Source organism: Micrasema longulum, unplaced genomic scaffold (genome assembly GCF_059751315.1).
Source record: "Micrasema longulum isolate JH-2025_06_02 unplaced genomic scaffold, ASM5975131v1 h1tg002500l, whole genome shotgun sequence".
NCBI classification, from domain to species: domain Eukaryota; kingdom Metazoa; phylum Arthropoda; class Insecta; order Trichoptera; family Brachycentridae; genus Micrasema; species Micrasema longulum.
Window position 1 is genome coordinate 107,840 of NW_028279642.1, and position 16,282 is coordinate 124,121.

Consider the following 16,282-nt stretch of genomic DNA (forward strand, 5'->3'; position numbering starts at 1 on the left):
GAACATTAAATATAAAGTAATATGGAAGTCTAGGCATCTACAGGGCTTATGACCTGTCAATGGCTGGTTTAAGTGGCCACTTTACACACTGTGTAACATTTACCATTCTGCCTATATTTGAACATCTATATTCCTTCAATTCATTCATCTGTTGATGTTTGTGAAGTTAAAGAGCTGAAACCTTTATTTATGCGGGTGAGATTCATCTAATTGAATTATTTCACCTACATACTAGGCAACGCCTGAAAATATTATTTTATCAATTTCTATACTTCTTCATGGACCAGGTAATTTATCAACAATATTTTGAGTTTGTCCAAATTTTTGTAGACAAGGACTGGATTCAACTCCCTGGGGAGCTGTTTATATTAACATATTACAACAGATATGAAGAACATTTAAGACAAGGTAATATGGAAGTCTATCCGCTAAGATTTATCCAAAATTCAATTATGGTTTTACTTTGAAATTATTTTTTTTAGTTATATTCACATGATAATTCTATCAATTTCATTTTTTTTTTTGGCGCCGCTCCTGGCAAAAGTTCGCGTCTCCCAGATTGAAAACCACCGCTCTAGGGGGTTGAGAAGATCCAGAATACCACCACTGAACTGGCACCTGATGCGCGGACGCCTAGGTGGGACAGGCAACTATTCCTGTGATATGCTCATTCAGTTGGGACTGTGCTTCCTTCCGAGCGGAACGCACACGTTATTTTGTTTTGTCCTCCCCTTACGGAGGTGGTATTCGGATCCTCTGACTCTGACCACCCAGGGAGTCCTTCTTTATTCAAAGCCGTTCTCTCATTGTAAATATCCGTGTTTTTACTTAAGTTTGTTGTGTAAGTTATGTGTGTTGTGCTACTATAGTTTTAAGAAATAGTATTTGTAAATTTGGATACGTTTATTTATGTAAATTGTTTGTGTAAATACATATTTTTTAAATAAAAAAAAACAGATGCATTGAGAGTATCCTGAGGGGTAGGGACGACGTGTTGGCTTCTGTCTATACATCCTCCTCCCCCTTCCTTAATCTGCATAGAGTTTGTATTCCTTAGGAATATTTATAATACCTTTCCTCTATGCGTAGCTGGCAGGGTCCCGCATGGCTAGTATTCCGAACGCGTTCACAGCGCGCTATAACGCGTATTTAGTACGTAAAAACGGGCTATACCGCGCTATAATTGGGTTCGGAATACCAGCCCAGGACTCTATATCAGCTGCGGGTGGATGTTGGGCTTAAGGATTTTCCCTCTGACACCTGAGGCCTCAGACTGATCTTCTTGCCTTTTGTAAATGTAACAGAAATGATCAAGGTACGCTGCGGTCGGTGTGTTCTATGAATGACTATCTTTGTTAGTATTTTTATTTAATTTTATTTATTGGGGATATCAACAGTAATACATGTAACAAAAATATAACAAATAAAATATACAGGAAATAAAACCAATGACAGATATCCGCAGAAATACATTAAATACACGTACAATACATACTAGTGTGTTTGTGTGAGTGTAAGTGAGTGAGAAGGTGGGTGAGTGTGTGTTATATTGGAATGAGGGTGGACATGTGTGTAAATATTGCACAAGTGTCAAGTGTCGAAAATATAAATATATATAAAATATTAAGAATTAGAGATAAAATAAGATAAAATAAGACTTTATTATTGAAACTAAGTATAAGACAAAAAAATATGTTTTAAGACGCGCATTTTAAATGTTATTTTTTCACAATCAAATGGATCAATAAGGGGAAGTTCAAATTATATTCACGAGCAAAACGTATAAGAGAAGAGTTCAGGGCATAGTTCGTACGAACTGCTGACACATGAAATAGAGAGCTCGACGTGTGACGGGTACGGTAGCCGGGGACATTTAATGATAACTCCGACAAAAGAGCCGGACTATCAAGGCGTCCACTGAGTATGTCATGAAGCACCCCCATGTCTAATAGTAGACGGCGATCTTCTTAAGTAAGCGAGTGGTGCTTTTTGCAGGAAGACATATAATTGAGATCGGTATTCCTGCATCTCCAGTTAAGATGTCTAAGAAATGTCCATTGAATTATGTATAGTAATGTCGTAGTCGGTAGTCAGTAGTAGAAGTACCCGTGTGCTGGTAGTAAGTACTACCTACTGATGGTAGTAATGGAATTTCTCCTATTACAGCGCGGCGCGTGTGAACAGTGTGAAGGTGGGCTCTCCTCGGGTACCACGGATATCTTATTTTCTCGCATTCGATAGAAAAATAGATACCGCGCATACTAACTAGCAAATTACACAACACACACATTCATTTCATATACGAGTATATATTATTTATATATTTTTGGAAAACGCGACACTAGTTAATAAGTCAACAACAAACCATTACGCCAAATCACTGTCTTTGACTACAGACCTCGCTTCCCCTACATTCATACATCTTCTCATCCACGCACGCCGATTATTCCTACTATCTATCTTCGAGTATTTGATCGTGCCATGGCTTTCTCGGTCTTCCTCGTTTTCTGCATACATCAACATTCGCATCGTAGATACTTTGCGCCGTTCTTTCGCTGTCCATTCGCTCTACATGTCCAAACCAACGCAGCACCCCTTTCTTGATTCTGTCGATAATGCATGTCTCAACCTTACACAGACATCATACAAAATTTTACCCCACATTCGCCTGAGGTATCGCATTTCGACAGCATTTAACCTACTTTCATAATTATTTTTCCAATTCCATACTTCGCTCCCTTACATAAGAGTTAGAACGCACTAGAACTCCACTGTGAACTGCTAGTTTTGCCTCCTGCGACAAACATTTGTCGGCCAAAGTAGATTTCAGCGCACCGTTCATCCTGTTCCCGGCACACCCTCCTTTCAATATCTTTCTCAGTCTTTCCATCCCTAGTAAACATACTTCTTAGATACAAAAATTCTTCTACCTGATTCAGAATATCTCCGTTCATACTGATCTCACATTTAGTTATATTTTCATCCCTTACAAAAAACATCGCTTTTCTTGCATACTTCTTACATAATCATAATACCAGTCGCTCAATCACAAATAACTATCGACGTGCAATATGCGACGTGATAACAATTTCTCACCATGGTTGATTATCGTATTCCTGATCACAATGGAACATCTGTGAACACCCAATATTAAATGTCGAAATATTTACATTTCGTGACTTATAATCCTGCTGCGCAATCACATATTTGAATTTCACCGGTGTAAATTTGCAAAATATTCCAAAACTGTTGTTTTTATTTATTTATTTATCATAAAGTAAATAAAACAAAGTTTTTTTTTATTAAATTGAAAACATATTATACCTAATTATATACAATATTCCCAAGGAGTTTAAAAAAAAAAACTCATTTAGGGACATACAGATAACAAATTTATTTAAAGACGTTTTTATATTTTAAACTATTATATTATTTACAAAAGCAGAAAAATTAAAATTATGATATACTACAAATTAAAAAGGGTATGAAAAATACTTGAAAATAACAAAATAAACAGAATACTAGGCATGGGAATAAATTCAAAATAATGTTTACATTATGCAATCTGGGAAAGAAAATTGAAAAAGATTAAAAATTACATGTATGTATATATACATACTGAACTAGTACAAAATAAAATCTTTTTTTTTAAATAACAAAATATGCGCACACCCAATACCCAGTTGTTTCATTTATTTTATTATAATGAAAGTTAGTGCTTCAAATATAAACTTTTTATTTATTTATCATTTATCATGCTATTTATTGCATTTAGCCGGCGGTTGGCGAGCCAAATGTTAAGAAAAGCAGTCGCTATAGTAATTGTAATTTAATTTTTACTTTTTTGTATTAGATACTTCTTACTATTTTGCAAATGAAATATATTGTATAGTTTTTTATAGTAAACCCCGATTATTCGCCAGTGAACTGTATTTATTTACGAGGAAAACAAAAAACAAACCGACACGAGCGTTGACTTAGAGATTACACTCGCGTTGACTTATGACTGCGATAATTTAAGCATGTTCATTATTGTTCATTGTGATCGCTCAAATGCTTAGCATATTTTTAAGCACGTCGATAGTTATTTGTGATTGCGCCGCAGATTTCAACTATACTGCTTGACACAGCAAACTTAGCATTGTCCGTTGAGCTGGTGAAGCATGATTAGAAATCTCACAATTCTTTTTTCAAAATTTTTCGCAAACATCTCAGTAACTAATTCGATGGAGTTTTCTAAGTTTGCTTCTAACACCCTCATCTAATGTTGAAAATTTAAAAGGTAAAATATGGAAAACCATATTTTTATTCTGTATTTTATTTTATTTTATTTTTATTTTATTTATTTATTAATGAAATCATACAGTCTTTATATAAACAACAAGGTACAAAAGAACAATTTTAAAAAGTAAGACCAATTACAGATTTCACACTAATGAATGCAGGAGGAGAGGGGAAAAATAATTTAATTCTAAAAAAGTAAAAATAAAAATATTCCATAAAAAGTTCATTTAAAGGAGAAGACATTGTAAAGCTACTCTACTTTCCTCCCTCTCTCTCTGCTTCCTTGAACATTTCAATTTAATTGTAAAAAAAAATCACAAGTAACAATAAATTATTCGATGCAGGTAGTAGATGTAGGTAAGTATAAATTAAGAGTTGAAATCAAATTATTAAATTATTAACAAATTATTATTATTTTGCAGTGCTATGTAATTTGCCCGAGGTCAGGAGTATTATAGATCGTCTAGTTATAAAATTCCCGACGTGTTTATTTTCAGCTAATTAAAAAGTTTCGTGGTTTTAAAAATATATATATTTGTTTACAGTGTAAGTCAAAAATTTTATTTAAAAACAATAAAAAAATATATAAATATATATATTTTTTTTAACATAAAAATATAACTATAAAAAAACGGTTTTATAGAATCTTATGTACTGAAATATAAATGTCACAAAGTTAAGTAGAGGATTATTTAAAATTAAATAAAAAAAAAAAATATAACTGTGTTTGTTTATTTACAAGAATAATTCATTAAAAACAACAAAAAAAAGTATTTTATTTGTCTAAAAAAATACCGATTAAGACTACATTTTAATTGGTTGTCAAAATTGTGTTTGCATTTATATTTCCTTATTGTTTCTGTATGTTACAAAAATTCTTGTGAAAGCCCAATGGGCGTGTTATTAATTTATTATATACATTTAAAGCTTTTTGAATGAGAATCGAGTTCCTCTCTGGCGAGAGAAGCCTTACGCCGGCGCCTCTCATTGGCCCGTTTGAATTCTGTCCGGGCATGCGCACAGCGCACGAAAATTTCCAGTAGAAGAGCGGAAACCCCGCGCAGGTACCGGCCACCTTCCACATTACTCAGTGTTCGAGCGTGGCCATAACCGGCAGCCAACCGTCCGCGACGCGTCTACAAATTTCAAATCCATTTCAGTTGCATTTTAACTTTCCGCCGCGACGGTCGTCCGCGCTAGTCTGTTGTCTTGTGTGGTTTGATCCTATTTTGTGACAGTGAACTGTCACTTGTGACAGGTGTGATAGCGTGCCCTCTGGGCCACTGTGACGGTTAAGCCTATTGTTCCTTTCCGGCTGTGAGGATACCTGCAGAAACATGGTTGCCGGCGGGAAGCAGGTAATGCTTCTTGCAAAATAATACTACACGCGGCCCAAAAGACCCTTTTTCCATTTGCAAAAACTTTAAAAACTCGCAATAATCATAGAATTATGTCTTTTTAACAGGCATACATTTTTTACAGCTCTATGGTGATTGGTATAAGGTGTCGTCTCTAACTTTACTAATATCGAAATTAGACTTCGGCAAAAAATGGAAATGGGACCTTTTGATAAACACCCCTCAATTTTATATACCAAAATATTGATGTTTAATATAGTAGAGATGGAAAACATTTTATATAAGGCATTTAAAGTGCTTATGACCTTATTGGCTGGTTTAGGAGACCACTTTAGGCTGTAATATTTACGATTATGTATAATTTGTTAAGAATATTTTTCCATGGTTCTCCATTTTTTCTTAATTTTGCGCAATTTTGTTATTTTTAAAATATCTCTAGTATAATCATTTCATTTGAGATAAGATATTAAACGATAATGTTTACTTTCCTATACAATGCCTTTTTTATCTTTATTATAAAACACTTTTATTCTACAATGTAAATAATAATAATATCCACGTAATGCACACAATAAATCATCTACTATAATAGAAGACACATTTTTTTCATCCATCATGTACTTAATAGCCATTTTTGATTGCGTGTTATATTCTATCTTGATATAATCTCGTACTTCGCTTATTAATTAAATTCATGATTTTTTTTTCAAAAGATCTATTGTTTTTATAATATGAATTCTCTCGGTTTATTATTTTTTGTACATATTTAATAGTCTTTGCATCGACGGTGTCACGCGAAATCTATCCTCTGTATTGTGTGTTAAATATCTAATATCTCCTTTACGTTACTTTAAAAAAGTGTTCGGCAGGATGTATTTCGGTTATCAAAAAAATGTGGGTGAAAAAAAAACACGTAAATAGCTTTCCTGATCAATTTAAACATAGCACTAACGTATTACATTTTTGAAATGCTAGCCATTTTTCTTATCTAGCTTATGCGATTTCGAACAAAAACTACAAAAAATAAAAATGAAAAAATAAGTATTGCTACTTAGGTACTAAATGTTAGTAGTTTATTTATTTTATAAGGTGTATTGGATCATTTAAATTTATTTATATTCCGGTTAAAGTACGGATTTAATAATCCGTGATTATTTCGCAACATAGTAACTTATGCATTACAATGATCAATCCGTGAATATTAATCATGCATAAATTAACAGAGAGAAATATAAAATAACGTAAGAAGTGTCGTTGAGTCAATCCGATAATTGTAAACATTGTCGTATTATGTACTGCATAATATATTTACAATACCATGGAATCTGAATGTTTAGATTCTTTGACTTACTTCAAGCCTTTATTGAAATTTAAAATAAAATGTATACCTACACACAGGCCATGCTTTTGTGGGTTTTTTTAAATTTATGTAATAGTGTATTTAAAACTTATGCATACATATTGTGAAATGCAAAGATTTTTTTTATTTAAAAAAAAAAACTTTCATTTGTATGCGTCATAAAAACATATTGGGTAAAAACATCAAAGTTATATAATTCAAATCATTAATTTTTTACATTTGTTTAAAAATATATTATAATTTACATATTTTTTTGTGGGCAAATAAAACAAGGTCGTTCAATTATTATTGCTTCAAACGATTCAATTTTAAGTAGTTTGTGCCGGAATTTTCCTTGTAACATTTAAATCTTACGCAGTTCAATGTTCAATCGTATTTCATCCTTGTATTACAGCTAATTTATACATATTAAAATTAACTTTTTAAATACGTACGTTTGGTATTAAATGTCGATACCATGTTTTTTTAAATTGTGTCACACGTTGCTTTTTATTCATACATGGAAATCTGGCAATTCTGGAGGATTTGAAATATTTGTTTAATTTGGTAGTATCTGCTGACTACTCGTGTTGGCTGCAATGGTTGCAAATTATCCGCTAGACGTGTATTTCAGGTTGCCTTTGAATTAGCATTCCTTTCATTAGGTAGGACCCAAACTGCTGTAAAATTACATTCGAGCGTCTGGCTGTCTTTGCTCGAAAGCCTAAATACATAATATTCTTTTGTTTGCTTATAACCGGAATTCTTTAGGTGCCCAAGTATACACAAAATTGTAAAATATCGCACATCAGACAAGAATACTCGGGTATAAATAAAACAACTTTGTTTTTGACCATTTATTTTTTCTACCGACCGGTTTCAAATCTATACGAGCTTTTTTATCAAGGTCTACTTAACTAATGAATTCTATCCTATCAACAATATTTTGAGTTTGTCCAAATTTTTGTAGACAAGGACTGGATTCGACTCCCTGGGGAGCTGTTTATATTAACAGGGAGTCGAATCCAGTCATTGTCTACAAAAATTTGGACAAACTCAAAATATTGTTGATAAATCCACCTGGTCCATGAAGAAACATAGAAATTGAAAAATTAACATTTTCAGGCGTTGCCTAGTATGTAGGTGAAATAATTCAATTAGATGAATGTCACCCGCATAAATAAAGGTTTCAGCTCTTTAACTTCACAAACATCAACAGATGAAAGAATTGAAGGAATATAGATGTTCAAATATGGGCAGAATGGTGAATGTTACACAGTGTGTAAAGTGGCCACTAAACCAGCCATTGACAGGTCATAAGCCCTATAGATGCCTAGACTTCTACATTACATTATCTTAAATGTTCTTCATCTCTGGTGTAATATGTTGATTCTATACTATTTTATTATATCAGTATTATGCTACACACATGGAACTTATAAATCAGGTCTTTTTGTCTTTTAAGTATGGGAAGCGTAATTTGAGATGAATACGCTCAAAACTAGACTGGAGTGGACTTAAGAAAATATTGTTTTTTTGGTTATTTATTTTTTTTTTCTTATTATGAAGTCCACTCCTGTCTAGTTTTCTGTCTAGAGCGTATTAATCTCAAATGACGCTTCCCATCCCTAAAAGACAAACATACTTGATTTATCAGTTCCATATGTTTTTATTTTATTTATTTTTTTTATTTTCTTTTATTCAGGAAACATACAGTACAGTTACAAAGTTTAATATTTTACACAATTGGACTTAATTCTAATGGACCAGTGAAGTTTCCATATTAAAAAGCAATTAAATCTAATGTAATTTATGAAAGTATAAAAAAGAGAAGGAAAAAGAAAACATAAATGAAAGTTGTTTAAATATTTAAATTTAAGTGAAAAAAAAATATATTTTAAGGTTTGTAGTTTGTAGTGAGTATTTACAAATGGAAATAATATTAAAAATGAAGAAAACTTGTAAGAGTAATTAAGAATTAAGAATGGAAATAAAGAATGAAAAAAATACTCAGATGTAAAAATAAAATAAAATAGTAATAACATTTTTTTTTTTTTTAAAAAAGGAAAAACATAAACACATATTTATTTTAAGAGATTCAAAGAAACGATGAGAAGAATCTTTAAGTGAAATATAAGACAGTAAATTTAAATTTAGGTCAATTTAAAAAACATCTTCAAAATTAATGACACATTATAGTAAGAGCAGCAATATATTGATTTTATTAACATATATAATATAAGTAATTAAAAGTAGTTTAAAAGTATAACAAGTATAAAAACATGCCAATGGCAGCAGAGAAAAAAGAAAAAATAAAGAAGGAATAACAAGTATGGCAAGTAATCATTTAAAATTTGAAAAAGCAATATAAGGAGAAGATTTTAAACCAAGAAAAGTCGATAAAATTTCATTAAAGCGATTTTAGAAGTAATACAAAATTTCAAAAGAGAAATTTAATTTATAATAATAATAATATGTGTAGCATAATACCGGTATATTAAAATAGAATAGAATTCATTAGTTAAGAAAACCTCGATAAAGAAGTTTGTATATCTTTGAAACCGGTCGGTCGATAAAATAAAAAAATAGTGGTTAAAAAATAACTTGTTTTTATTTATTTTACTACAATGAATAACCACAAAGTTAGTGCTTCAAATATAAAATTTAAGAATATTTAAAACATTTAAGTTTGTAAGTGAAAATTCTTGATGGAAGTTCATTGTAATTTATTATATAAATAAAACACGAGTAATTCTTTAATCCACAAATTTGGAATATCCAGTGACCGGTTTCATCGCTTTCGCGACATCTTCAGACTCTTCGAGCCCAGTCTCGAAGATGTCGCGAAAGCGATGAAACCGGTCACTGGATATTCCAAATTTGTGGATTTAAGTATCACTCGTGTTTTATTTATATAATAAATTAAGAATATTTATTTTTGTTTATCTCTTGCGCCGTTTTAAATATTTCAACTCAAAATTAATTAATTTTTTTCATCGCATTTACTAACAGTAAAAAGAATACCAGATTTTAAAAAAATCTATTTTTTCCACGCTTTCCTACTCGCGATAATTTATGTCATAGTCCATTTTTTTATTTTTACGCTTTTCACGCTGTAAATTATTATTGTATGTATTATAAAAATAAACACCAGAGTACCATACATAATACCAGCCATCCGATGAGGTGGTTTCTTTTTTGCCCATTCTGTGTACGTACATGACCACAATTCTCCTCCATTCTTTCTTCCACCGATGCTTTAAAATACTCAACAAAAGTTATGTCGTCTTCCCAACAAATATAGTACGTGAATATCCCATAAATAGCGAACGGTGAATAGCAGAGACGTGGGGCGAATAGACCGTGAAATACTTACACAATTCACGGAGAGGGATTCATTAATTTTATAAACGCCCAATATGGGATCTATAGATCACATTTTGATTGAAATATTGATAGTTTTCTATGTTTTTTCTGATATCTTGGGTAAAACGTTGTTCTAATCTTTCATGTTTCTGCAATATTTTGTGGTTGGAAAGGCAGCTCACTGTTTTTGAGCTACTAAACCATTTTCTTTCGTTGCTTTATCAGTAAAAATCCAGGAGAAACTATGACGATTCTGAATCACCGCACGTTTCTCGTCTTGTTTTACTTTGATATCAACGTATTTTAATTTCATTCGATGTGATTAAATTTGCACTCGCCACACGAATAGACATTCAAATCCGCGAAGGAATTGGGTTAAGGCTTTGTTTACGATTCGCAATGCGTCTGCTGTCTCGGAAAATTTTGCATTTTATGCTGAAGTCGCACGAAGGCGATGCACAAATTTAGCAATAACTTACGATAATATCCACCCAACGAAGACGCACGACGACTCTCCACGGTACATTCTGTTCTGTCAGTTTCTCGGTAAAGCTATTGTTTGTCGCTAACCTGGTCAGCTAATCACATAACACGGTGTTGCATTATCAAAAGACGTTGTTTCCAAAAAGGTTATTTACTTTTATTATTTTTAAAAACACCGAGAGCATCTGCTCTCCGATAGTTTCCGCCTACAAAAGTTTTTTCACTGTTGCTGATTTTGGGCTACGACGTTATTTCAAGATCACATCTTTAAATTGCATTAATTTGTTTACACTTATCGATCAACACAAGTATCTATATATTTTTCAATAAATAAATCGAAGTTTTGTGGTTTAAAGTGTCGTAAGATCTTTATTCATTTATAGATGGCTGTCTCCTTTGCAGTTATACAATTTCGCCGATAGAGTAGGTGTTTCAACGTTCATTCGCTTAATTGAGTTACTATTCCAATTGGGCATCTATTTACGGGGAATGGACCACTTGAATTATACAATTTCTCAATTGTTCCACACTTCGGGGGTCTAGAAATGCAGGCACTTATTACTATAACTATTAATAGATAGATACACTTTCTTTTCTTGACTCGATAATTTAGCAGTACTTGGCCATTTACAGTTTCTACTAATAAACTTAATTTGTATGAGGTCTCTTAATTGTGATCAAACTTTTTAACGTGTTAGCTTTACTTTTTGTTCGAAATCCCTCAATTAACGTACCATTATACCGAAATGCGTGCAAAGAAACAAATTATTCAGTTTTATAAAAATAAACATTTTGATATCAGAATAAACTGATCTTTTTTATGTAAAGCGTGTCTATTTATACAAACCTTGAACTGTTTGCGCTAACATTTCGCATATTTTACGTCACATTTTCTGTTATATAACTAGATGAGGTTTTTGGCCTGAAGCGGATTTAATAATAGCACAAATAATTAATTTCTTAATTATTTGCATTAATTTGTTCCGGTGTTAATTTTTAAGATCGTGCGTTTGAATATGTAGATGGTTAGCACATGGATTTAATAAAAAAACATATTTTTTTTGTCTTAAAACCGTATCTTCTTCAAATCGTGTCGGTGAGCTGAAAAGTCGATTAAAGTAGCATAAAATTTTAAGATAATAAATCGATTAATATTTTTATTTTCTCGGTTAAACTTTGTGTTCTCGACTGCTAATGTTATGGAATCGATCTATCAATTATTATTGTTCGTCCTTATTTTATCGCATTGTTAATCGGTGTTTTGGTACTCGATATTCTTTTCTTACCGAAATAATATCTGTATTTTAATCAAATTGTTTATTTAACAACATTTTACTATGACATGTTCCGACTGTCTATAGGAATATTATATGTATTTCGAACTAAATTAAATAAGAGTAATATCTTCGGTATAATGATAATACCCTCTAAATGACAAAATTTGCGAAAACAACCTAAAAATGTAGTTATATGTCATTTTTAGAGCTTTATCAACTAATACAATTTTGTAAATACTACGAGGTTTAGTTTAAAAGTTAGCATATATAAAACTCAGTGAAAGTTTTTTATTTTTTAGTATTTTCTGGCGCAAACCATTTACCGGATATTTTTTTTCGAAATCGCATCCATTGAAACAATTTAAAGAAACTGAGATGGATATGTTCCTTATTTGGGTGATACCGTGTGTGTTGGATTTGTTCCGATGTTTCGGCTACCATTGCAGGAGCCATCTTCAGAGTAAACGAGTGTTTTGTAAAAAATAATAAAGAATAATAAAAGAGGCAATTGAAATACACAGACACCCGAATAACACAAACAAAGACGACGGGCTTAAATTAAACTCAACATGGTTCCCAGCACTACATACTACAAAACTGAATAGAAATGTGCCGACTGCGACACGGTACAAATTACTAGTACTTAAACACACTTTTTTTTACCCTGAAGATGGCTCCTGCAGTGGTAGCCGAAACGTCGGAACAAATCCAACACACGCGGTATAACCCAAAAAAGACACATATTGATAACAGAGACCGTAAAAACCTTCGCACCTATTAAACTGAGATGGTTTTATAAGTATATAGCATGTTTTAAATATGTTGAAGACTTTTGTTGAGTAAAACATTCAAATAATTTTTTCTCGGTATAATCAATAATGCATTTAGAGGGATTTATCCCACTAAAATGTTACTAAATCAAAATTGATTGCAAACACGAAACAAGTCCGTATATACCTATATATTTATATATACACTAATTAACAAAAAAAATACCTTCAATGACCTATATTTATGTCGCATTAAAATAAAAACGAACAAAATAACGAATGCTGGAAATTCACGAACAACCGCTTTTCACTATGAGAAATGAAAGTCCGCGCTTTATTGTTACATTCCACAGGTTCTGCTCCAAACTGCCGATTATCTTCATCAATTTGTATTTCGTCATTCAGCTCTTCATCACAAGCCAATTATCAAACCTTAGCTGCAATAAGCGAGCACACCAACCGATCGAACCAGACGCATTTACGTTCACGTCAAGTTTAAAGTATGTACAAGGCATTCTTAATAATCGTTATCCAAATTGAAATTCATTCCATAAAAATAGGTAATAATAATCTTATCACACTAAAAAGAATCGTAAAAAATACGGCCTTACCTGGATGCGTACGTAATAAACTTATTTTAACGACTCGTAACGTTTATCCGCAGCTTTCTATCTCGCATGGATATATTGCGTGTTTATATGCAGAAAAGCGTCTCGCAAATCTTCGCAAGAACAAACAAACCATCACGCTTTTTCCCCGTGGTGCTGGACAGAACTAGAGAGGATACAACGCCACGTCACTGTCTTTGCGCACAGATCTCGCTTCTTCTACAATCTCTACATTATTCCGACGTTTGACCTGTCTTTCTTCGAGTATTTGTTAAATTTGATCATGCCATATTTCTCAGTCTTCCTCGTTTTCTACAATCATAAATATTCGAATCGTAAATCGCTCTATATATCCAGAACAACGCAACATTCATATCTTGATTTTGTCGATAATGCTTGTCTCAGCCTTACATAATGCACACTAATCTCGACATTTGTGAACCTATCGTACCTACGTAGTTTTCGCCTCCGATATAGCATTTTTTTGTTTTCAAACAACGAAAAATATTGCATAATAACAGCTATCAGGCAGCCATAGAAAATTATATTTTGGTTTTAAATTTTTGTATAAAATTATAAGTTTCTGCATGACAAAACATTACTAAAAAGGTTGTTAAAAAAAATAAAACGGAAATATTCAAATAAAAAAAGCACTTCTTATTTATCACCATTTATTTATTTATTTTGTTCATTAACGCCCAAAAGGCATTTACAAAAAATAAAAATGAAATACATGCTAACATACTAAATAATAAACAGAATATACAGAAAAAAAATTGTGAAATTAGTTAAAAAGGATATGATAAAAAGTTTTACAAAGTAAAAAAAAAAAACAATAATAACAAAGGTATGCAAGAAAAAACAGTAAGCATATAAACAAAAAATGCAAAGATATAAGCTTATGAAATAAATTATGCAAAGCAAACAATAAATAAAGTGTTACGGTAAGCAAGAAAGACATTTTTAAGTTAAATTAATAAACAAGCAAGCATATATTATCACGAAAAAATAAGAAATAAAAATATGTATCTATGAAATGCGTATTTGCCAATACTACAGTGCAATTCGATATAATAGTAAAAAATAAAAAACAAGTATAAGGTAATAAAAATAAACAAGTAAGTTTTTTTTTTTTAATTTATGAAATTGAATTGTCAATAATAGTTTGATGAGCAGCTACAAATAAACTTGATATTGTGGACTTATAAGATGGTAAAGAATTGGACAGAATGTCTGCAGCCGTTCCATAAGTGCTACCTATGCAGTCTCGGTATCAATGAATTGTTTTGTTGTTTGGAAGAAGTACTGTAGCAATGAAACAATAAAGTACTCCTAGTGTTGACAGCAGGTACTCTAAAATTAATCAATTCAAGTATTTTTTACATGTAAACACTAATAAAATATATATTTAAACAAAATTAATAATATAAATGACTAAAATTGAAATTAAATTATTGTTAAACATTACTTCATTAATATAAAATACATCTTATATATATATATATATATATATATATATATATATATATATATATATATATATATATATATACACATGTAAAACATTAATAAAATAAGAAATCAAATAAAATTACCAATATACATGTAAAAAAATTAATCAAATAAGAATTTAAATTAAATTATCAATATAAATGATTAAATTATTGTAAACCATTCAATCGTTAAAATAAAACCATTAAACACAATAAATAAAATCAGCATCGAAATAAAACTAGCAATGTAAGTTATAGAAAATAAATTATTGTAAAAATGAATATGTTAATATAAACACGCATCTTGCATATACTTCTTAAACCTTGACAATCCAGTGTCAAAAATGATAATCTCTACGTTTTCAATGCTGTTGTATAATTGCACATTCTTGATATTGGATTAAAGAAGGACACATTATTTTTAAAACTAATCTATGTAGAATGTTTTTGGGTTTCTCAAGGTATGGCCATTAAGAAGAATAATTTTTAAATTACTCAAACAGCTAGAACTATCAAATTTACCATTAACAATCTTATATAAATAAATAACAAATATAAATACACATAAGTTGCCAGAATTTCACTCGTCCATGCACTTTTTAGCTGCAAGACGATTAGTAATCTAGCTTCAATAGGTAAATGTCATCAAATATCAAAATTTAGTAAATGATGTCTAGAATTTCAACCGTCCATGCGCTCAGTAGCTGCAAGACTTGTTGTTATCTAACTTCTATTTTTATAATTTTTTTTTTTATTTAATTTTTTTAAATATCACTAAATCTCTAAACTTTATTGACAATACAAAATGTAAATAGGGGCTAGATTTTTTGTTGTCTATGCGCTCTGTAGCTGCAAGACGTGGTGGGATATTTATTTATTGTACAGCGCCCTTGAGGTGATTTTCACAAAAACGGCCCTTTATAAATTATCCAAATGTATATATATACATATATATATATATATATATAACTGTTTCGAAATCGTGATACACGACTATTTCTATTTTTGGTTTCTCCTGAAATGATGTTTACTCTCGGGGTAAATTGAAACAGGTGATTTGGTCGCCCGTCCCTTTTTTATTATTTAGATTCCGCGTCAGGTGGAAAGGCCAACCCAGGGTATGGTAACACCTGTCGCTTCCCATTCGGAATACACTTCCTGGATAACAATATAAGTCCGTTAATATTTTTTTGTCTTCGTTTTAAATTAAGTACTTTCGTCTGTTATTCTTTCACATTTCAACCCTGGTACTTGCGCGTATATTTATGTATTTAATTGACGGACTTATGCAGTCCGTTCTAACG

The 16,282-nt window shown here is 31.3% G+C and overlaps 1 protein-coding gene across 3 annotated transcripts in view; it reads left to right on the plus strand.

Moving 5' to 3' along the window:
- Positions 1-16,282, plus strand: part of LOC148272074 (moesin/ezrin/radixin homolog 1-like) — an 88,027-nt gene that overhangs the window by 37,872 nt on the left and 33,873 nt on the right. The window contains exon 1 of one of the 3 annotated variants that reach the window (XM_088240564.1): positions 5,367-5,642. The exons of the other annotated variants lie outside the window; for them this stretch is intronic. Within the exon in view, the coding sequence (XP_088096690.1) occupies positions 5,622-5,642 (21 nt within the window). The 5' untranslated portion in view covers positions 5,367-5,621. Of the gene's footprint in view, positions 1-5,366; positions 5,643-16,282 lie in introns of those variants that run through there. 3 annotated transcript variants of the gene reach the window in all.